The 23,373-nt window shown below is 39.2% G+C and overlaps 1 protein-coding gene and 1 long non-coding RNA gene across 2 annotated transcripts in view; both read left to right on the top strand.

Annotated features, from left to right (window-relative positions):
- Window positions 1–23,373, top strand: part of LOC148848582 (K(+) efflux antiporter 2, chloroplastic-like) — a 67,557-nt gene that overhangs the window by 4,164 nt on the left and 40,020 nt on the right. Inside the window, exons 4-10 of the mRNA XM_088949111.1 lie at window positions 1,180–1,270; window positions 1,423–1,559; window positions 1,688–1,747; window positions 1,889–2,008; window positions 3,484–3,552; window positions 11,742–11,807; window positions 12,846–12,935. Coding sequence (XP_088805237.1) covers window positions 1,180–1,270; window positions 1,423–1,559; window positions 1,688–1,747; window positions 1,889–2,008; window positions 3,484–3,552; window positions 11,742–11,807; window positions 12,846–12,935 — 633 coding nt within the window. The remainder of the gene's footprint in view (window positions 1–1,179; window positions 1,271–1,422; window positions 1,560–1,687; window positions 1,748–1,888; window positions 2,009–3,483; window positions 3,553–11,741; window positions 11,808–12,845; window positions 12,936–23,373) is intronic.
- Window positions 9,395–10,215, top strand: LOC148848583 (uncharacterized). The gene is made up of 2 exons (XR_016100596.1): window positions 9,395–9,462; window positions 9,658–10,215. It is a non-coding gene; the product is annotated as an uncharacterized LOC148848583 (long non-coding RNA).

Raw genomic sequence — 23,373 nt, 5'->3', positions numbered from 1 at the left:
AGTCCAGAATGTGCTCTGATATAACCCAGCTGTATCCTGCCATTCTCAAAGAATGACGGCAATTGTTTTGGGTGAACTTACAGTGAAGCAGGATGTGATCTGCTGATTCACCTTCACTGAAACATAAAATGCAAATATGAAGAGAGAATTGAGAGATAGTCTTCCCAAATATTCTTCTATAAGAAATCACAAGTATTTTGTCTCTGAAGACAGGCTTCCCATACAAAGAAGCAGACTCTTGAAGGGATGTAGCTGCACCAGATCTTCTTGAAGGGGAAGGAGGAGTGTTGTTCACCAGCAATCAGAACCTTGAGCATAGACTTAGAAGAAAATCTGCCAGTAGGATAGGGGGTTCAGATTCGGGTATCAGGGGAGGAGGGGGAGATGTAGGCTTCTTTAAGGGTCTGAAGTAAGGCAATTAATTCAGAAATCTCCGGGTCCCTTAGAGGTCTTCTGAGGCGAAGGTTTAGGGTGTTCTCAGCAGTTTGGTCTGGAAGGCAAGATGAGACAGTGGCTTCTTGGTCATGGATGAGGTTGAAAAGTCTGGGGATTGAGGCTGCAAGGGTAGTTTCTCCCCACTAGAGATCTTTCCAGAATTTTATTTTAGATCCATTTCCCACTTTATATCTTATAAAAGGAAAGAAAAAAGTGTGAGTGGAGATTATACATTTCCAAGGATTTGTTGACTTTATCCTGTACCAATGGAGATTGCTATCCCACCCATTTGTGTTTGACCCGTATTTGCTCGAAATGACAGCTGCCCAAAGAGCATTGGATTCTTTAGGGAACCTCCAAAGCCATTTTCCCAGGAGAGAGGAACCCACTTTATATCTTATAAAAGGCAAGAAAAAAAGTGAGTGGAGATTATACCTTTCCAAGGATTTGTTGACTTTATCCTGTTCAAATGGACATTGCTATCCCACTCATTTGTGTTTGACCCATATTTGCTTGAAATGGTAGCTGCCCAAAGAGCATTGGATTCTTTAGGGAACCTCCAAAGCCATTTTCCCAAGAGAGGAATTTTTCTCTTAAGGGAACCGCCAAAGCCATTTGTGTTTGACCCTCTTTCTTTTCGATAACTTTCATTTTTGGCTTGAGACTGACTTATCATCTGCAGTTTCTTTCATTCTGTTGAGTAAATTATGTTCTTATGTTGCTGTCACTCTTCCTCTCTGTCAGATAAATGAGGAGGAGGCTTCCCTCTTTGATATGCTCTGGTTACTCCTTGCAAGTGTTATATTTGTGCCCATATTTCAGAAAATTCCTGGAGGTAGAGTTAATTTATGTACATGTTCTACATTAATATTTTATTCTATCTCATTTGTCAAATGTGTCAAGAATGGTCTATAATACCTTTTAATCATCTATTGTTTTTTCATATTTTGTATTACTGATGGTGTATCTTTTATCTTCTATGTTTAGGGAGTCCTGTACTTGGTTACCTGGCTGCTGGTATCTTGATTGGGCCATATGGTCTTTCTATTATTCGCCATGTTCATGGGACAAAGGCGATTGCTGAATTTGGAGTTGTTTTCTTGCTATTTAATATTGGCCTTGAGGTGGAGGAGTCTTTAAAGCATTGGAATTGAATTTATTTTTCTTCTTTCCATTCTTTACTTTGAAACATGTGATCCACTGCATTGTTTCATAGAGAATTAAGGCATACTATGTGTTTTTTGTTTGACAGCTCTCTGTGGAAAGATTAAGTTCCATGAAGAAATATGTTTTTGGATTAGGTTCTGCCCAGGTGAGTGGCAAATTTTGTTGCCTTATTATTGATCAAAAAACAATTTGTTGCCTATGTATGTGTGTGTGTGTATGTCCTCAAGATCATTTTCCTTTCATGAATCTATGAATAATTCATTACTTCGCATACAATGGAATTCAGGTCCTAGTTACTGCAGTGGTGGTTGGCTTGGTTGCTCATTTTGTTTCTGGGCAGCCTGGTCCTGCAGCAATTGTTATTGGGAATGGACTAGCATTATCTTCAACAGCTGTTGTCCTGCAGGTGATGACCATGAACTACTTTCTGTTTAGAACAAATGGTAATGTACCTCATGTATTATAGTAGCCTATGATCAGGTTGTTGCTTCTAGTAGCTCTATGCTCATATGAGACCATTGGACCTTAGCTGTTTTTGCATGGGTATGTGGTGACATACTAACATGGGCTCAGCTCATGCAACCCTGTCAAGGGAACCTACAATAAGTTTGTCCATATTTCAAACCTGTTTTCAAATGCTTTTCATATTCAGCTGAGAGGCCTCATTAAGGCAGACACAAGATACCTTCTAAGAGTCAAGGAATAGAATGAGTTTGTTTCCCAAAACATTTTGATATTAACTATGTGTAAGGTCCTTTTTTTTTTTAATTTTTGACGAGTAACAGCACTGAATTTTATTAATTAGAAAATGAATATGAGTACATAAAGACAGAAAAACCCAGGTGAGGAAGCTAACCTCCAACATAAGAAAATCTTAGCCAATTTGGCCCCAATACAATTGATACCTCATTACCCCCCTCACTTTGCTAGTTCATCTGCCAACCATTGGCAGCCCTTGGAATCCACTTCACTTGTGCTTGCAAGTCCTCTCGTCAATTTCCACCTCCTTGAAGTTCCATGCTTTTAGCTCCTTAAACCTGTAACTGCTATCCGAATCTCTTCCTTAATTGAGTTTCTTGTTCCCAAAGGACCTACAAGAGTTTCTAAGGTATTTCCATTTTCATCCCTGATTGCTCCACCTATGCCTGATGGCCCAGGATTACCCAGGCTGCATCCATCAAAGTTCAGTTTTAGGTGTCCCAAGGATGGAAGTGCCTAGCTAACCACAGGTTTTACTGTCCAAAGATCTGACCTTGCCACTTCTTCCAATTTCTAATGATGTCATACACTGCAAAATCAGAGAATATATCCAAAGTCTTCACCCAATGCACTACTTTGATTGAGATGTTGTCAATATGTTCTTCTAGTTTCCTTTCCTTATCTTTGAAAAGGCGACCATTCCTTTCTAACCACACACTCCACAAAATTGCTGTCCTTGTGAAACTCCAAAGAACATTTCCCCTTCTCTTTGGCAGGGAGATAAATGAGTTGAGAAATAAACTTTTCAGATCCAAAGGTGGGTCCCACCTGTTTCCAGATAAAGAGAAAAACACCAGATAGTAGACAGAAAACTGCAGGAGATTAGGAGATGAAAAGAGCTTTTATCATGTCCTCTAGACAGAAGATAAACATGAGGAAATAGTATCAACCAAGGTTTCCTTTTTTGTAATGTACTAATCTTATCGTGATATACCTCCCAACAAAAAGCTCTAATTTTAGGTGTGGTTGGGCCTTTCCAAAAGTTTAGATTTGTCAAAAATCCCTTCAATTCTTTACCAACCAAAAGTATATTGCTTTGTGTTTCTGAATTAAGATCTCACATGATGATTAAATATAATCCCTGTAGTAAGTAAATATATTAACATTTCTGGACTTCTTCAGGTGTTGCAGGAACGAGGTGAGAGCACATCACGTCATGGGCGTGCTACTTTTTCCGTTCTACTATTTCAGGTATTACTCCCTTTTTGGATAAGTGTTAGCTCAATAGGCTTGCTAGTAAAAGATATTATCATAAAATGATTATTGCAAGTTCAATCCACAGTTCAAGTAGTGACTACTGAATTACAAAATGTTTCTTTTTTTTTTTGGATAAGCAATAGAATTACACAATGGTTCATCATGGGCTTATTTTTAAAAGTAACAAATTAGTTAATTTATTAATACAAAGAACAGGTAAAAAAGATCTGTTATTGGTGATTTTCACAACAGATATCACTGAAACTGATGATTGAATATGAACTTGAAAGAGAGAACAATCTAGCAGTTGGCTGCAAGTTTTCCGGTAAAATAATTTCAGATGTGATCTCATTATGTTCTGGAAAGATGCCTTCTAAAGTAGGGCAATGATGACTTAAAAATAAAAGTACAAAAGTACCCCTGTGCAAAAATTGCTGAAATAACCCTTTTTTGTGACTAATAAACCTGTAATAACCAATTCAAAGATTCTCTAACATCAATAAATCAGCTATTTTTTTTGGTAAAACAATAAATCAGCTATAAACTCAGGAAAATATCTAGAAACAATCAATAATTATTAAAGCAGAAAGTAAACAACTAATAGAATTTAGGAATGTGACTACTTCCCTTTCTTTTTCCTTCCTTTTGATTTGTCACATGCCTTCTAAATTTGTTCTTTTTTATTTTGTGATAAGTTCCTCAAATTGGAGTTCTTTAGATTCTAAATAAGTAAGTCCCTACACTTGAAGGAGGACTCATCCCCAAGTCTTGCAATACTGGAATTGGAAGATAATACTCATAAAGATCAACAACGTTGATAGTCTTGGATGTATTCATGGAATTAGGAAGATCCATCATATATGCATTGTCACTAATCTTCTCCAAGATTTGCAAGTTCCAATCTTCTTTGGGATGCGACTTGTATTGGTTTGTAGGATAAATGTCCTTCCTTGGAAACACCATAACCTCAAAGCCTTCTTTGAAAACCTTGGAATGCCTATGCTAGCCAGCTGCTTCTTTATACATGGCTTTAGCTGCTGTTTGCTTCAAGATGTTTGTTTACATCTTCATGACTAGAAATGATCTTATCAATTAAGTGCTCTCCTGCCATTGCTATACCTTGGTATTTTAGGAAGAGGAGCTAGGTCATATGCATGTCTAGGAGTATGCCCACAAACAATCTTAAATGGAGTCTTTCCTATAGATAGATTCACCTTGTTGTTATAAGCAAAATCCATTTCTGCAAGAACTAAATCCCATTACTTAGAAAGGCTACACATATCGTATTGCCAAAAGTTCTATTCATCCCCTTTTCTGAGAATCAGTCTGAGGATGACAAGTGCTGCTGAAATGTAATTCAGAGTGAAGTTATCACAACAAAGTTCTCCAGTAGTGATTAAGAAGCTTTGTTTTATATCTAATATAATGGATTGTGGAATACCCAAGGTTCTAAGTATCGATACACCTTGATACGGTGGAAGGGGTGTATCAGTACTTTGTACCAATTCATTCCTTTTTTTTTTTTAGTTTTTTCTCCCAAAACAGGGAGGGGGTAGTATCCATGGTTTCTTTTAAATTGGTTGGGATGCTGGGGTATTTCGACAGGCTTTGCTCACAACACCTTGGAAGGCAATTTTTGTCACCCTCCCTAAATTCCTTAGGTTTATAGGGTAAGATATCTACTCTGGTAATTCTATTCCTTTTCAGGAAGATGTTTTTGTGGGTACTCAGTCCTTGAAAGAGTGCTTCCCCTCTCTCTATTCTATCTCCCTCTTTAAAAAGGAGCTTGTTTCAAAGTTCCTTTCCCCCTTGGTTCTCCCATTGACATTAAATTGAGACTTTGGGTTATGTAGAGGTTTAAGGGATTATGAATCTGCTTGTGTCTCTGAGCTTTTACTTCTTTTGGACTTTGTTTGTTTGGACCCCCTTAAACTTGATAGAAGAATTTGGACATTGACTTTGAGTGGCTCTGATGGGGATCAACCTAAGGCATATCAAAAGAGAACCAAAGCTGCTCCTATGCTCATTTGGCATCATTGTGAAGACGTGGGGCCCACATGGGAGCTGGGTTATCTGTGCATCAACTTGGGAAGACCCTAGAGTCTTCAATCCACCTTAAGATGCTCTTTGTGTGGTTGAGCTTGCTACAGGACAGGACTTGGTTGGTATTTGGTTTTCTTACACTTCTGGACAGCAAGGGTATTTTTGTAATTTTTTATGTTTAGTGGGTTATGTTTGGGAACAGGTCTTCGTCTAGTAATTTCCCTTTGTTTGGCTTTGTGTTTGTAATTGTTTGGGGCAGGTTTAGTCTAATCTAGCTTCTTTTTGTAAGTGGCTTGTTGGGCAAGCTAACTTGGGGGGCAAGTTTCTTTCTTTGGAAGCTTCTTCTTATTAAGCTTGTAAGGCTCATTTGGAAAGACAGTTTTGGCTGATGAACAAAGAAGGTTTCTCTATAGAGTTTGGTGTGATTTCCCTCACCCTTAGGTGTGATTGGGTTATCTTCTTTCATCTTCTCTTCTCTTCTCTTCTTTCTTTTAATCTGATATTTGTTACAACCTGAGTTTAGTTGCAAGAATAGTGCTGAATCACAAAGGTCCTGCACTGGGCTCCTTCATTTGTGCCTCATTCTTCAAGTCCCTTTGTTCTACTCCTTCCTTTTCGGTGTTCCCTATCAAAGAAATCTGGTCAAGGCCTATCCCCCCCTAAAATAGCTGTTTTCTGTTGGGGAGTTTACTATGGCAAGATCATTACTCTAGGTAACATACAAAAGAAGAGGCCTTATTTGTGTTTGTCCCCAAATTGGTTTATTTTGTGTACAGTGCAAAGTGAGGACTGTCAGCGCTTGCTGAAACCTTGTTCCTTTGCTTCTAATATTTGGAATTGGGCTTTTATGTTGTTTATGTGTAGGTGGAACTTGCCCTTTGAAGTAAATTTGCTTTTTGATCCATCCACTTTTGGGTGGCCAATGAAGAGAGGGAAACTAATGTGAAAATGTATCAGAGCAACTATTTTATGGACCATTTGGGAGGAAAGGAATGCTATAATGTTCCAATAAAAGGAAAGAAGCCTCAATAAAGTAAAGTAGTGCATATGGACAAGGACAATTCTTTTTGCTGAAAACTTCAGACCTTTTTATGAATTATTCTTTTGATGATTTTCGAAAAAGTTGTGTAGAGGTGACCTCCATAGCCTCCAAAAAGAATGGAGACCCCCTTTGGAGGGTGTGTTAAAGTTGAACTTTGATGGAAGCAGTCAAGGTAATCCATGACCTTTGGGTATAGGAGGGATTTTGAGAGATAAGGATAGCAACATTCTACCTTATTTTCAGGACCAGTGGGAGTTGGTGATACTACAAGGAATACAAGTAGCCAACCAACATGGAGTGGAGAACTTGATAGTTGAGGGAGACTCTAAGGTGGTAGTAGGTTGGTTGTCTGGTCCAAAAACAAATTTCTAGGGCTATAGGGATCTTCTCAAGAAAGCTAATTGGCTTACAAGGAACATGTCAGTCAGATTTTAGTGGGTTAGCAGATCGGCAAATACTATGGATGATTTTGTGGATAAACAAGGGGCTTCAAGGGTTGAGTTGTTTTGGGCTACCTTATAATTGTATTATGTTTAGAGTGTGGTTATGTTCTCATTTCTAAGGCAAAGTAGCGTCTCATGCCTCCTCTTTTGGTAATTGTACACTTTCTTCTCTTCTTAATAAAATTGCCATTCATTTATAAAAAAAAAAGAAATAAAATGAAGCCAAGAGGAATATTCCACTTAGACAAGGAGTTATATGTAGTAGTGCAAGTTCTACGACATTGGCGACACTACTTAATATCTAAGGAGGTTTGTGCTCTATTCTGACCATGAAGCCTTAAAGTACTTGGATTCCCAAAAGAAACTACACTATAGGCATGGAAAGTGGGTATCATTCTTACAAGAATACCAAGCTGGAAATGAGAATAATGTGACCAATGCACTAAGTCGGATGGCTTACGTACCTCATTTCATGAATGTCCAAGTCGTTGGTTTTGATTAATTAAAGTAAGACTATGTTGGTTGCAAGGATTTCAGCAAGATGAGTATCCTTCCTTTTCGCTACATAATGGTTATTTGTTTTATGATACCTGCTTATTATTATTTATTTTTTATTTTTTATGGTACTTTCTTATGTTTATCAAATACCTCTTATGGGACTGTTATTTGGGAGTTACGCGCTAGAGGTGTAGTAGGTCATTTTGGTAGAGATAAGACCATTGCTATGGTGGAAGATATATTTTATTTGCCTACCTTAAAGAATGATGTTGCTCATACAATAAAGCAATGTAGAACATGCCAACTTGCCAAAGGATGAAAGCAGAACATTGGGCTATGTAAACCCCTACCTATTCCTCATGAACCATGGCAAGATTTAACCATGGATTTTTTCCTTAGATTGCTCAAGACTGGTAAGGGTCATGGCATAATCTATCTTGTGGTGGATCGTTTCTCCAAGCTCATTTCTTACCTTGTAGCAAAACACTTTATGCTTCACATATCGTTACTATATTTTACAAAGAAGTGGTTCGACTTCATGGAGTGCCTTCTACTATTGTATCAGATTGGGACACCAAGTTTATGAATTATTTTTGAAAGACACTTTGGAAACTACTCAATACTCAGCTGAAATTCTCTATACCGTTTCACCTCCAAACAAATGATCAAATTGAGGTAGTGAATAAAAGCTTGGGAAATCTTTTACGATGTCTAGTTGGTGATCATACTTATAGATGGGATCTAGTGTTTCCAATAGTTAAGTTTGCTACTTTGCTTATAACAACTCAGTAAATAGATCCACAAGAAGAAGTCCATTTGAATTGGTGAATAGTATTCAGCCTAAGTGGCCAATTGACTTAGTTACCTTACCACCAAATACATGTACTAGCATTGAAGTAGAAGCATTTACTAGGCACATAAGAGGGATACGTGAGGATGTTAGGAGGAAAATTGCATTGAAAATGATTTATACATGGCTAGAGATGATATTCATCGATGGTTGGTAAATTATCAAGAGGGAGACATGGTTATGGTATGTATAGTTTTAAAATGTCCCTAATTTTCCTAATATTTCCATGACATATTTCCATTTCTATGGGTAGTGACACAAAATTTTGCTAGAATCAACATTTCCCTAATGAACACTACCAACACTACGTGGAGTACAAGAATAGTTTCCACGATATACTTCCATTTCCACTTCCATGGATAGTAACATGAAATTTTACTGGAATTGACATAGTCCACATTGAACACTACCAATACTATGTGGAGTACAAGAGATAGTATTCTAACATAAGTTGGTGACAATATTGTAGGTATGTGAAGTAGCAAGTTATTGTCCACCTAACTTATATGATTACTATTTTGAGATAACTTAATGTTCATTTCAAATATGAAGTTAAATATTAGTTTTTTTATTTGTGTAATAGATTATTTAGTTAATCTATTACAACCATTTACATTTTCTATGAGTTTAAATTTTGCTTTAACTCATTCTATTATGAAGCTCTAAATCTTAAGGTTTATAGGGCAACTTTAGAACATATTCTTTTGTCTATAACCTTAGTTTCTTAGCTTTGTTTAATGATTTAGAATAAGATAATAATTTAAAAAGGTGTCCCTATGCTTCTTTTATCATTTAAAAAAAATACCATTCTATATTTTGCACATTTTATAGTGTTTCCACCATATCTATAATTTTTATGACATTTCCGTACAATATTTCCAACATTTCCGACATGTTTCTTATATTTGGATGACCGAAATTTCCACCAACATCGACATTTCAAACCTTGATGTATATGACCAGAGCGTTTTCCTAAAGGTGTGTAGCTCCACTTCAAGAGTTTAGGCCCTTACGAAATCATCAAGAAGGTAAGTTCTAATGCCTATGTTCTAGAGTTGCCAGATGGCATGGGAATTAGTCTTATCTTCAATGTTGAGGACTTGACTCCTTACCATGACATGTGGATTCTTTTAAGATTACTATGCCTAATTTGCCAACTATTGCAGCTCTAAATGACATTCTAGAGGATGTTTTAGATGAGGAAATAATATCTACTATTACAGGAGGGTATAAAAAATTCCTTGTCAATTGAAAAAGCAAGCCTATGTCTGAGTGTTCTTGGATCATTGCTGAAGACTTTCATCATCTTGACCCAGATCTTTATTAAAGATACCATGGTTTTAAATCGCTGGGGTCGTGTTCTTTCAAGTTGGGGAGAGATGATAGGAATTGATCAGCATCCTTGAAGAATTATTCTAGAAAGAAGGCCTTACAACAGGTCCTGATATGGCATAATGATGGTACTTGGGATTTGGAATGAATTAGAACCAAGGGTATTTTTGTTATTTTACAATTTTTCTGTAGGGTCCAATGATAGGGGCTGAATGTCTATTTATAGTCTGTCAATGTTTAAAAGTTCAGAGTCATTGAATAAGTGGAATTAAAGTTTAGTTTGATTCCTACTAGGATTATTATGAGTCTAACTGTTTGACTCCTAGGACTGTTATGAGTCTAACAGTTTGACTCCTAGGATTAATATGAATTTAGAGTCTATAAATATGTATGGACATTTTACACAAAGAATAATGAAGTTTACTGAGTTTTCTTCAGCTTATGCTAAATATGGTGACTGATTCCCATGCCCTAGAGTGATTCTAGGCACCTTGTGAGTGATTGTAGTATTTTCTCTCTTCTTTCTCTCCCTATTGTCTTTCTTATTCCTTCAAGAAGCCATTACAGTCATCAAGAGCCATAAATTTCTGAACGAAGAATGCCATTCAACATTCTCTAAGGACTAGAATGATATGATGTTGCACATCCATATTGTTATATGCATATAATATGGCATCTTCAATTCAATCGGATCAGACTGGAGTTCAGCCTTGTTGGATTGAACTGCCCTCCAAAGCAATCCAATCTCCTGTTGGTTTTTAAAACATTGATTGTAGAATTCTAGATGGAGTGGCCGACAGTGGAATTAATCTAAGGTAGCACTCAACCTTGGTATGTCCACATACTTTTCGAGAATTTTGATAGATTTGTAATGCACCTTGAATTAGATTTGCTACACTGTCAATCCGCCACATCAACTCTTGCTTGCAGTTTGGAAACTATGAATTAATGCTCTTGGTTTATATTGTAGATAGCATTGCAAAAGTCCAACTTACCAATAGTATCTGTCAAAGAGCTTCCCTTGAAACGTTAGATAACCCAATTTAGCAGCTGTAACACAGATCTCATATTTCACTGGAGAATGATGAAAAAATGCTCAAAGTAGAGTGAACCATGTTAAAAGTTGAAACCAAGCTAACATTTGCAATGAACTATAATATAAACTGTAGATCTCTACACCAGATGGCCTGGATCCTTTCAAACCTAGGAATCCTGCTTTTTAGCAAACTGAATCCTTTCTTAGTTCTAGAAGCTTTCCCTCCCGTTCTTGCAAGAAGTTGCAACATGCTACATATGAACCTGAACCAAGGGAGCTGGCATGCCTGGTTATTATGGGAAAGACTTAATATCATTTTTATTACTCTACTTTTGAAATCAGAATGTGACCAAACATTTCTTGACACTTTTATTAGGGCTGCAACTTGAGTGGGCTTGGGTTGAGGAATGAGGATTTGTTAAATTTTCAATGTGTCCTGGGACTGATGAAGTGGATAATTTTCAAACCGGGTATCCAAGTTGCATCCTAATTTTTATCCTCATTGGAAAGGCCTAGCTAACCAAGAGTGATGTAATACCATTCAAAACATAGTCAACATAGCAGAAACTTTTATTCAATTGATCTGCATAAATTGGTGCTCTGTATATGGATGTCTGGGTATATTTTCTTCAATTGTAATCAGCTTATTCAAATGTCTGCTCTAACACCATTAAGTTGCTAATATGTTGCTATATACCAGTAACCAACATGGTCAGCATAGAAAAATCTAATTAATCTGCATATGTTGGTACTCTGAATTGTGGATGCATGGATCTATATTCCTTCTTGATCCTTAAACTCCTATTCCACAATTTTCATTTTATTGGGTTAAATTATTGCTTCTTGATTATGTTGATGCTTTATTTTGATCCTTGAGCCTGATTGCTACAATCTTCTCATTTTTTTTTTCTTTCTTTTTCTTTCCTTGTCTCTTTTCAGGACTTGGCTGTTGTGGTTTTGCTAATACTGATCCCTCTTATTTCGCCAAATTCTTCCAAAGGAGGGGTAACCTTTTCTAGAATTAACCCTTATGCTGTTGTGTACCTCTGATTATTTTATGTTTTATTTTCAATAGGGATTGTTTTCTATTATTGTTCATTTTTATCTTTTAAAAACAGCACACATGCAGAGGATTTTGAATAGTCTGCTTAGTTACATTTATACCTATGTGAAAGTCCAAAAAAGGTTCAATGGCAAGACACTTTGTCAGTCATGGAACTTAGTCTAAAAGTTGAAGTGCCCTTTTTTTTGGTAGAAGCCTGAAATGGATATGGAGTAAATATAAGGTATACATGGCTAACCAAGGTTTTGCTTTTCAGGTTAAAACTGTTGGATTAAAACTTATGACTTCAAGGATTGATAGAAGACATTAAGCTGAACATTTATAATTAGAGGCCAAAATACAAAAAAAAAAAAAGAAAAAAAAAGAAATTTTGTATTGAACCTTGTATCTTGGTTTACAGGGAACTGAAGATCCTTTCTCTGAAGTGTCATTCCAATCGTTTTAGCCTAAAAAGTAAGCGTAGAATGTGTTCCACTCCCAGAGAGGATGCCATAATGTCCCCACTAATGTATGTTATTAAGACTTGAGAGATGTTTTACCATGTTAACATCAAAAGTGCTAAACTTGTTCAAATATTAGATTACATCAAATATGCTCTATTTATCTACTCAAGACCTGGGCATCATGAAGATATTATCTTTTTACTGTTCTTTCATTTCTCTTGGCATCATAATTAATTACACTTTGTTCTATCTATCTTTTGAATACCTAAACTGCCTAGTTCCATTATCAAATCTTCCATTATGTTGATAACTCTACATCCATTTCTTGCATTTTTCCCCTTTTCCCTTTTTTTTTTGTTTTTTGATGCCATGGCCCAACCCCTGGTTTAGATTCTGTATAACATCTTATAATTCTTTTCAACTCTTAGGTATATAATTATATCTTTATGATTTTTTAGGACACATTTCCATTTTAAGGGTAAGCATCTTCTGATTATTTTGTGGTATTTGTGGGGTAATATTGTCTTCGGTGTACAGGTTGGTTTTCAGGCCATAGCAGAAGCTCTTGGATTAGCAGCTGCTAAGGCAATTGTTGCTATCACTGCCATAATTGCTGGTGGTCGCTTGGTAATTTTCTGCTTTAAGACATTGCCTCTGCATGAGTAATGGTTCATAGGTTTTTTTTGTTCTATTTTTTCTTAAGCCATAGAACTTGGAATTTTGAAAAGGCTATTTATTTTGCATTTTTAGTTATAGCATGTTAGAACTGTTGTGTCTGTCATTCAAATTAGCATGAACTAAAATATCACGAAAACTGAATTTGAAAGTTAAGCTTAGGGGTGTGCCAAATGCTTTGAAAATAGGCCAAGTCTCCCAGTACCCTCTATCATGGATCCAACTAAGCATGGATGGCCTTTTAACATGCTTGCACCTGACAGAAATGAGGTATTCTCTGGATGCCTAGAAAAATAAATCCCTGAATCACCAATAATCATTTATGGATTGTTAGAGTCAGCAACAATAAGGGTAGTTTGGTCTTTTGTTATGTAATTAGAGTTGAGTTGTCTATTTTGTCTCTGTTTAAGTTATATGTCGCATACTTAATGAGGGACATAATTGTCTTTGTATATCAAGATACACAACCTATAAATAAAAGGTGAGTCAGCTAAGAGAGTAAGTTCTTTTTCTCTGGTCAAACTCTCTATTTTCTTCTCTCTTCTTCCTCTTCTTCCCCTTCTCTCTTTCTTTCTTATTTCAGACCTAGAACTGAACTAGTGCTAACCGAACCACTAACATGGTATCAGAGCTCTGGAAATCAGTCTAGAAATCAGTTTTTCTTCTTCCTATCTTTTTCTTTGCATCGCCATATCAGGTCTGAATTTTTGAGATATCTCATCAACCAGTTGGAAGATCAATAAGGGATCAGAAAGGGTTGATTCTTTTTCCTTATAGGAGGTAATCAGCCTCCAAGTGGTTGTGGTGGTGCTTGTTTCAGTGGTGTGCTAGAAACCCTCTACTTGATGACTCGAAGAAGGCTGGTTTGTGGACAGGTGTGAACAGGTCTTCATAATTGGCTGATAGCATGGTGTTTTCTACCCCATTCAAATTGGATTCCAATTGTTTAGCAGTGCTGGTTAGCATGTATGTGTAGGGACTGATTTTCCTTCCTATTCATGTCTGAATGTGACAGCAATGAGTTTCAGTGCTGAACCCAGAACCCTACAACAGTGAGTATTTCAGCAACAATTAATTATTTGTGGTGTGGTGTGTGTAGTGAGTGCTGAATAATGAAGGGTGGTATTGGTGATTGAAGTTTTCTTGTTTTTTTTCTTAACAATGGCAACAATCGGAGAGAGTACTGATAATAAATCAGGTGTTATGATTTCCCCCAATTACCTCAATGTACAGAAGACATCCATCAAATTAAATGGTGAGAATTATGTTTCATGGGCTAAGTCGGTAGAAGTGTTTCTGAGAGCCAAGAAGAAGGTAAAACATGTAGAAATTTATTGATAAAAAAAAACATGTAGAAATTGCAAAACTCCAATCTGCTTTGAAACCTGTGATAGAAAAGTAAGAGGAAAGAAGATTCTGTAGAGAAGAGAAGAGAAATAGAAAAGAATGGGAAAAAGTGAAAATCAGATCTGGCTGCCCTTTTCATTATCTTATATACTTATAAAAAATCTGATTACAATGACAAGTATACCCTTAGTAAGTCGGCTACTACTAAAAGACAAAAAGAACTCTTAACAGAAGTCCATGGTCAAACTTGGCCAGTGCATCGGGGAAGATGGATGCGGAGAAGGGATTCAGAGTGGTTGGAAGATGGCATTCAGAGGTGACAATGGAAGCCAAGTTGTTCAAGTTGGAAGAGGAATGGACCAAAGGTAGTTGTGCTCTGAAAATCAGAGAGAACAATAAGGCGACAATATTGGTGCTGGAGAAGTCGTTGTATGGGTGAAAGGTTTCGTGGATGGAGCTATCAACTCGTTTAAGGAGAAAGGGTGGAAAAATACTATGGCAGTTCCAGGAAAAACCTTTGTAATTGAAGTAAGGAGAAATACCAAGGGGTGGTTCATTACTGTGACTGAGCTTTTTGGATTAAGGGGAAAACGGATGGTTTGCTTACCAGAAGGTAAAAGGCAGAAAGGTTGGTTGGTCTTTGTGCATGTGTTGCAGGCTTTCCTTGTGGCTGTGGAACGGAAGAAGAAAAAAGACGAGAAGGCAGTTGTCCAGAATTCAAAAGCTAGTGACCGAAAGGTTCAGATGGAGGGTATGGTTGGAACCGGTGGGAGTGTAGAGGTGCATGGACCTACTGCTCCTGGTGTGGCGGTTGCCTGCTCCTCTGTACATCAGCGAATTTTGGTGGGTGATGGCACAGATTTTTGGAGGAAATGACTGGTGCTAGTGGCTGACAGGAGTGTGAAGGATTAGCAGAAGGTTCTGGATACTGTAGCTAAGGAGGTAGATTTGGAAAACAAAGCCAGTTTGTTTCCATTTGCAGAGACGAAGGTGATTCTTGATGTAGGCGACCAGGAGCTGTGTTTCAACACGGTGGTTGTGGATAGCTGCCTCTTTCAGCTTCAGAACTGGAGCCCTCTCTGCAACAATGTGGAGGTGAAAGAAGGCTGCTTACGGTTGAAGTTGTTAGGTCTTTCCTTCAATCTTTGGAGGGACTCTGTTCTTGAACAGATTGCTCGTTGCTTGGGTGGGGTGCTGATGGGAACCAACAAAAGAAGTCTGGGGACAGTCGAGCTTCAGGTCGCCGGAATCAAGCTTGAAAACGTCCCAAGATCCCTCGATATCAGTTCAGATGGAGCTTGGGTCAAGGTGTGGGTGGTGTCTGAACTAGAACAGATGTGGCGGGGAAGAAGTCCAAAGGTTGAAGACGAAGCTGTTCTGGCTGGGTGGTGGACACGTGGAGGAAGGAGAGTGGGAAAAGAAGCAAGCCCGCATGGGAATGCCAAAATAGCAATTAACCAGCCGGTGGGGGAAGTCCAGGCAACAAGTCAGCCAGTTAAAAAGAAATTAATTCAAACTTTTATGAAAAGAGCAAAAGTGGGGCGGGTTTTTTAACTTTTGCTGACGTGGCGAAGCTCTCAAGTGAACCAAAATTTTCTCTTCCAAGGGCCTGGTCTGAGCCGGGGGGGGGGTTATGGTCGGTTCGGTTATTAAATCGAACACTATCTTTAGTGACCCATGTGACCACTTAAAGCGTCATGTGGGTCGGGGTTAAGGAGGTGGGAGTTGGGCTGACTATGGACCGCCTCATCGGTCTGTCTTCGTCTTCATTGGGGAGTTCTGTTGGGGACAAGAAGCAGCGGCGGAAAAAGGTATGCAGGGTGAGTTGCTGTGGTTGCACCAACAAGTTTGTGAAGTTCCAAGCTCTCTGAGATGTTCCACCAAGAAACCAAACCCTAGATTTGAAAGAGAAAAGTGCGAAGAAGATGCTAGGGCGTACGAAGGATGGGTTCGTTGTAGGGAGATCGGTGAGGACTCGGACGACAACTCAGTTAGTGGTTCTAGTCTTGGCAGAGTGAAGGACGAGGCAGGTTTCGATGAAGGTGTTTTGGGCATGCACATGGCGGGTTTATTTCAAGGGGACATAGAAGAGGTGAGGAGATGTAGTCCAGGTAGCTTTGAAGGCTCGACTGGCACAGTGGGGGGTCCTGGAACATTGGGAGTAAGTGAGACTGTTGAACCTTTTGGGAGTAACCCTTCTTCAAGCCTTTAGATTGTGCAAGGCGCAACTAGTGTGGCAAATCAGAAGAACCTGAAGTAGAGAATGAATACATCACCAAGGGGTAAACATTGGGGAGAGAGGACAGATTGCCAGATTAGCCAGAGAACAGATTTGACTCCCAACCAACTTAAGGGGACAACTAATTACCAACTTCTTGAACCAATTCGGGAGGCCGAGAATTTATGCTTGGATGCAACCCCACCCCTCCAGTTAATCCAGGTAACTGAGTCAATTCAGTTTTTGTTACTGATGAGTCTTCTGTGTCCTTTGTTCCAGATTCTGATCCCATTCCAAGCTCTGCAGCCTCTGTATGTGAAGCCAGTGTTGAAGGTAAGATGCATTAGTTTTGCAGAGAGGCTAGTGAAGGATCAGGAGGGGGAGCTTATAGGAAGGTATAGAAATGAGTAGGTGTGGGAAATTATTGAAGGAGTTTTCAATGAGTTGGAACAAAATGTCTTGAGGAGGGAGGGTATGATTGAGATCAGAGGGGAGGGGTCTAGAGGGAGTAGATTAGGAAAGAAGAGGAGAGATGAAGGGGAAATGTTAGGGGGTGTTTTGGTGGAAGGAAACAGGAAAGGGAATTCAATAGCAAAATTTGTGGGGAAACTAGGTTGTAGATTGGAGAACTTGAACATCCTGAAAAGAGGCTTACAGAAGAGAAAGGAGGAGATCAAAGTGAAGAAAAGGAAACTGAGCGAAGTTGAGAGGTTGAGAAGGGATGTGGAAGGTGATAAAAAGTTTGGGGTGAAAGGAGATAGAAGAAAAGGGGGGAAGTAGTGGGCAGGTGAAGAAGGGACGTAAGAGAGAATTGTTAATGAAGATTCTTAACTGGAATGTGAGGAGTATAGGAAGTGCAAGGAAAAAAGCTACGATCAAAGAGGTGTTAAAGCAGTTTGATCCTGACATTGTATTAATACAGGAGTCCAAAAGAATGGATTTTGATGGCAGATGGGCTAGGAGTATTTGGAAAGCTAGGGGGATCAGTTGGGTGGCTTCCCCCTCTTGGGGAGCCTCAGGGGGGATAGTTACTTTGTGGAAGAAGGATGTGGTTGAAGGTGTGGAGGAGTTTATTGGGAAATATTTAGTTTCACTGAAGTTCAAGCACCAAGCGGATGGTTACGAGTGGGTTTTGACAAAATGTTTATGGTCCAAATGATTACAAAGAGAGGAAGGATTTTTGGGAGGAACTAGTTGATGTCAGAGAACTTTGGGATGGGCCTTGGTGTGTGGGTGGGGATTTCAATGTGATTAGGTTCACGGAGGAAACCAATATTAGCAATCAGAGGGTGACAACTAGTATGAGGAAGTTTAATCGGTTTGTGGATGCTTTTGAACTCAAAGAGATACCCTTAGCCCAAAAGTCATTCACTTGGTCCAATCTCCAATCAAGTCCTATTTGCTCTAAGATGGATAGGTTTCTTTTCTCTTTGGATTGGAAAGACCATTGGGGCAACCTTGCATCTAGGTCTCTTCCTAGACTGACCTCAGATCATTGGCCAATTGTGGTATGCAAAGAGGAGAGGAGTGGAGGCCCTTCCCCTTTTAGGTTTGAAAATATGTGGTTGCTCCATCCTGGTTTTACTGCGAGAATTAAGGATTGGTGGAATGAATGTAACCTAGATGTGGATTGGGAATGCATGAAATTTCATAAGAAGCTCCAGTTTCTGAAAGCCAAGCTCAAGGTGTGGAATCAATTGGAATTCAGGAGATTAGAAGAAAGGAAGAGTACATTGATGGATCAAATTGAGTTCCTTGACTCGAAAGAAGAAAGGGGAGAATTTGGTGAAGTAGATAAGGAACAAAGAAGGGGCTTGAGAAGTCAGTTAGAGGAGTGACTACTTAAGGAGGAAATAAATTGGAGGCAAAAATCTCGTTGCAAATGGCTGCAAGAGGGAGATAGAAATACCGGATTCTTTCATTCTATGGCAAATGGCAGGGGAAGGAAAAGCATGATCTCAAGACTGGAAGTGGATGGTGTTGCTCTAACACAACAAAATGAAATAGCAGGGGCACTTGTTGAACACTTTAAGTCCATTTTAAGAAGGCTACTCAGGAGGGGGATATGGCTGAAGATTTAGGTTGGCCAAATGTAGGGGAGGATAATAGGCGGAGGTCGGAAAGAAGGTTTGAGCTGGATGAGATTAAAGAGGCCGTGTTCTCTATGGACAGAACAAAAGCTCCAGGCTTGGATGGTTTTACAATGGCCTTCTATCAAGATTGTTGGGATATCGTGAAAGGTGACCTTCTACTAGTGTTTGAGGAATTTTATAAAAGAGGTGTGGTCAACCCGGGTTTGAATTCCACCTTTCTAGCATTGGTCCTTAAGAAGAAAGATGCTTCCCACCCTAAGGACTTTAGGCTAATCAGTTTGATAAACAACTTGTATAAGATCATTACAAAGGTTTTGTCTCTGAGGTTGAAGGAAGTATTGCCAACAATAATCTCTCCAAATCAAGGAGCTTTTGTGAATGGGAGACAAATTATTGATAAGATCCTGATTGCCAATGAGAGCGTGGAGAACTTCGGGAAGAACAAGAAGAAGGGAGTGGCTTGTAAGCTAGATTATTCTGTGCTAGTGAATGGGACAGTGGTGGGTTTTTTTTCCGGCTATTAGGGGAATAAGACAGGGTGACCCCCTTTCTTCTTTCCTGTTCACTATGGTTGCTAATGTTCTAGGGAGGTTGATTCATAGAGCAGATTCTAGGGGACTTGTTAGAGGTTGGAGAGTAGGGAGGGAGGATATTCCCCTTACCCACTTACAATTTGTAGATGATACAATCCTGTTTTGTGAAGGTGGGAACTTGAGTTATATCAAGAATTTGAAGTTGGCAATACAACTATTTGAACAAGTGTCCAATTTAAAGGTGAATTTTGAAAAAAAAGCTGTGTTGTGAGTGTGAACTTGGAGGAGACTGAGATCAGGGAAATTGCAAAAATTCTGGGTTGTGAAGTCTCAAGTTGGCCATTGAATTATCTAGGGATGCCTTTGGGTGAGAACCCAAAGAAGGAGAGTTTTTGGAATCTGGTGGTGGAAAGATTCGAAAAAAGACTTGCCTCTTGGAAGTAGAATTATCTCTCCTTTGGTGGGAGGATTACACTGATTAAGACTACTCTAGCTAATTTGCCCATTTACTTCCTCTCAGTGTTCAAAATTCCTACAAGGGTATCTAACAAGTTGGAGAAGATGATGAGAGATTTCCTTGGGGAGCCGGGAGAAGATAAAAGGGACCATAGGGTGAGTTGGGAGGTGGTGACCAGAAGTAAAAACCTTGGTGGCTTGGGGCTTGGGAACATTAGGAAAAGGAATATGGCTCTTTTGGGGAACTGGTTATGGAGGCTTCCAATAGAAAAGGAGAGACTATGGGCTAGAATTGTGGTGAGCATACATGGGATGGAGCAAAATGGATGGGATGCAGGGATCCAGGCAAGGACCACAAGTTGTCACTCTGGAAAGCCATTCACGATTTGCTTCCTTTTTTCTCCCCTCTCATCAGGTATGATCTGAAATCAGGTACTTCCATAAAATTCTAGGAACAAAATTGGGTGGGGAATGCCCCTCTTAAGGATTTGTTTCTTTGTGTATACCCTCTCTGATTTAAAAAATGAGTCGGTTTTTTTCCTTTATTACCCCTTCGCCTTCCTCTTTTGGGTTTGGCTGGAATTTGGGTTTGATAAGAGCTGTAAGAGATACTGACTTGGGCTGTATCTCGAGCCTCCTAGGTATCCTTGATAATGCTTTCTTGGACCCTACTAAGTTGGAATTTAGAATTTGGGCCCGCACTCCCATTGGCTCATTTTCTTGTGCCTCTTTTTTCAAAGTCTTAAGTCAGCCTCCTAGTCCTATTGGCCCTCCCTTCCCGGTTAAGGAGGTTCGGTGCAGACCTATTCCCCCTAGACTTGGTAGTTTTTGTTGGGAAGCCTATTTGGAAAGAATCAACATTGGTGATTTGCTCCAAAAGAAAAGACCCAAGACTTGTCTATCACCTTACTGGTGTGTTCTTTGTAAAGCAGAGGGGGAGACTGGTTTTCACCTATTGGTGACTTGCCAGTTTGCTAAGTCCCTTTGGGGGTGGGCTCTTTCCCTTTTTTGGGTGTAGTTGGAATCCTCCTTCAAATTTGCAAAGCCTCTTTTCCCCTTCTTTCTTCAAGTGCCGATGGAAAAGGGGAAGGACCGTGTGGAGATGTTTGAGGGCTGCAGTTTGTTGGGCCCTATGGGAGGAAAGGAATTCCATAATCTTTTCTGAAGTAGAAAAAAAGTAATGAAGAACTGAGAGATTTGATTCACATAAGGGTTGTTTAGTGGCTGAAATCGTCCGAGCTGTTTACAGATTTCACAGTGGTTGATTTGTTGAGGAAGTGGGGTGAGATTGCTAACTGCGCCCAGTCCAAGGCAATCTTGTGTGTGTCCTGGACTCCCCCACCAGTTGGCTTCTTAAAACTAAACTTCGATGGGAGTAGTTGGGGGGATCCTGGACAATCGGGGATTGGACATGTGTTTAGGGATGAGAATGGGCTTGTCTCAGCCATGTTCTCTAGCCCAATTGGAATGGGCTTGGAAGATAAGAAAGTTTATCCTCCTCTCTGTAATTCTTTTGTGATTAAGTAATGAATTGTTGTTATTGATAAAAAAAAAAACAAAAGTCCATGGTCAACAACAATATGCCTCTACTTGGGTGTCCCTTCAAATAGGCAAAGATCCTGTCAATAGCTAGTGCTGAACCTGTGAGACATGCATGTACTGGCTTACCACACTAACTGCACAAGAGATATCTAGTCATGTCATGCATAAGTATAGCAACCAGCCCACCAATCTCTGATACCTTCCAACATCCTTCACTAACTCACCATCTGAAGCATTCATCTTGTTGTTTTGATCAAGATTCAAAGTATCGATACACTTCTGTGTATAGGCAGAGGCATATTGGTACTTGGATACACACGAAAATCATTTTTTTTTAGTTTTTTTTTTTCAAAATTTGGTTTTTGGGGAGTTAAAAAAGGGTATTTTTTATTAAAGGGTGGGGTCACGAAACACTTGTAATTTTTTATTAAAGAAGGGTGGGGTCCCGAAACACCTGTTACAAGTGTTTTGGGACCCAAAAGATATGATACGATACGCTCGATATGGGGCGTATCATATCGATTTTTTGAACCTTGGTTCTGATCAATAGGTGTATCAACTAGCTTTACCCCAGGTTTTCCTATTTCGTGTAGTAGATCCAAAACATACTTCCTCTGGGAAATGAAGATCCCATGCGTGGACCTTTCCACATCAATGCCCAGAAAATACTTTAACTCCCTAAGGTCCTTAATCTCAAACTCCTGGTGTAGGTTCCTCTTCAAGGTATCAATTTCACTCAGATTATTTCGTGTGACTACAATATCATCCAAATACACTATCAACATCGACACCAGTGATCCCCTTCTCTTCACAGAGTATGATCAGATTGGGTTTGAGTATAGCCAAATACAGTCAATGCACTCCTAAACCTGTCAAAGCAAGCTCTAGGTGATTGCTTCAAACCATATAAAGACTTCTTTAACCTACATACCTTTCCTTTGGCTACATCACTGTAAAATCCAGATGGAAGGTCCATGTACACCTCATCTTGCAAGTCTTTGTTAAGAAAAACATTCTTTATATCAAGTTGGAAGAGGGGCCAAGAGTAGGTAGTTGCTAGAGATAAGAAGATTTGAACTAAACTCATCTTGGACTGGACACTGGTGCAAAGGTCTCCAAGTAGTCTATCCCATAAGTTTGAGTGTACCCTTTCGCAACTAGCTTTGCCCTGTACCTTTCTATGCTTCCATCAGCCTTGTGCTTTAGTGTATAAACCTATCTACATCCAAGTGTCTTTTTGCCATCAAGTAAATTCACAATCTCTCATGTTTGATTTTTAATCAGTGCTTCCATCTCCTCTTGCATAGCTATTTTTCACTTAGGTTTGGAGAGAACTTCATTAACACTCTTGGGTATAGACACAGAGTCAAGGGAGGAAACGAAGATCCGGTAGGAGTGAGATAACCCACTATAGAAAAGGTGATGTGAGATGCAATGAATTGTGCACTTTCTCCTCCCCTTTTCAGAGTGCAATAGGAAGGTCTAGGTCATCTGCAGTGGTGTTAGGAATAGGGGTAATAGTATCAACAGGAACTGAACCATCAAATGGAGTGAGAGGCATACATGGGTCTGTGTTAGTCGAACTTGGAATCTCTGATGAGTCAATAGGGAGTGGCGTGGGTTCCTCTGCTATGTAATCAACCTTTATGTGCTGTCGTAAAAACTGTCGTGTAAAAAACTAAAAGAAAGGTCGTAGTGGAGATAACAAAGTGGGTGGAGCAGGTGGGTCAGACACTGGAGTGGACAAAGGAATTAGAACAGGAAGTGGTGTAGATTTCTCACTTCCTTCCCCAAAACATTCCCACTGAGAAGAACTCCTTGAGAAAAAGGATGTGGACTTAAAGAAAGCGACATCCATAGTGACATACCGACTCCTTAAGAATGGATAACAACAATAACCCTTTTGATTTCTTGCATATCCAAGGAAAACACACTTCTTTGCCTTAGGGTCCAGCTTTGAATGGTGAAGACCAAGAATGTGGACAAAGCATACACATCCAAATACCCTCAAAGGAACATGGAACATCTCCTCATCAGAGAAAAGAAAGTTGAACGGTGTAGTATATCCAAGAACACGGGAAGGTACCCGATTAATTAAAGGGAATGCTATAAGGACTACATCACCCAAAAGCTAAACTAGAGCTATAGAACTCACCATCATACTCCTTGCTACTTCCACAATATGTCTATTCTTCCTTTCT

The sequence above is a fragment of the Nelumbo lutea genome, chromosome 6, assembly GCF_056320005.1.
Source record: "Nelumbo lutea isolate HS-2025 chromosome 6, American lotus-T2T, whole genome shotgun sequence".
Classification (NCBI taxonomy): domain Eukaryota; kingdom Viridiplantae; phylum Streptophyta; class Magnoliopsida; order Proteales; family Nelumbonaceae; genus Nelumbo; species Nelumbo lutea.
The sequence above is the reverse complement of the archived record's forward strand: the minus strand, read 5'-3'. Positions and strand labels throughout refer to the sequence as shown.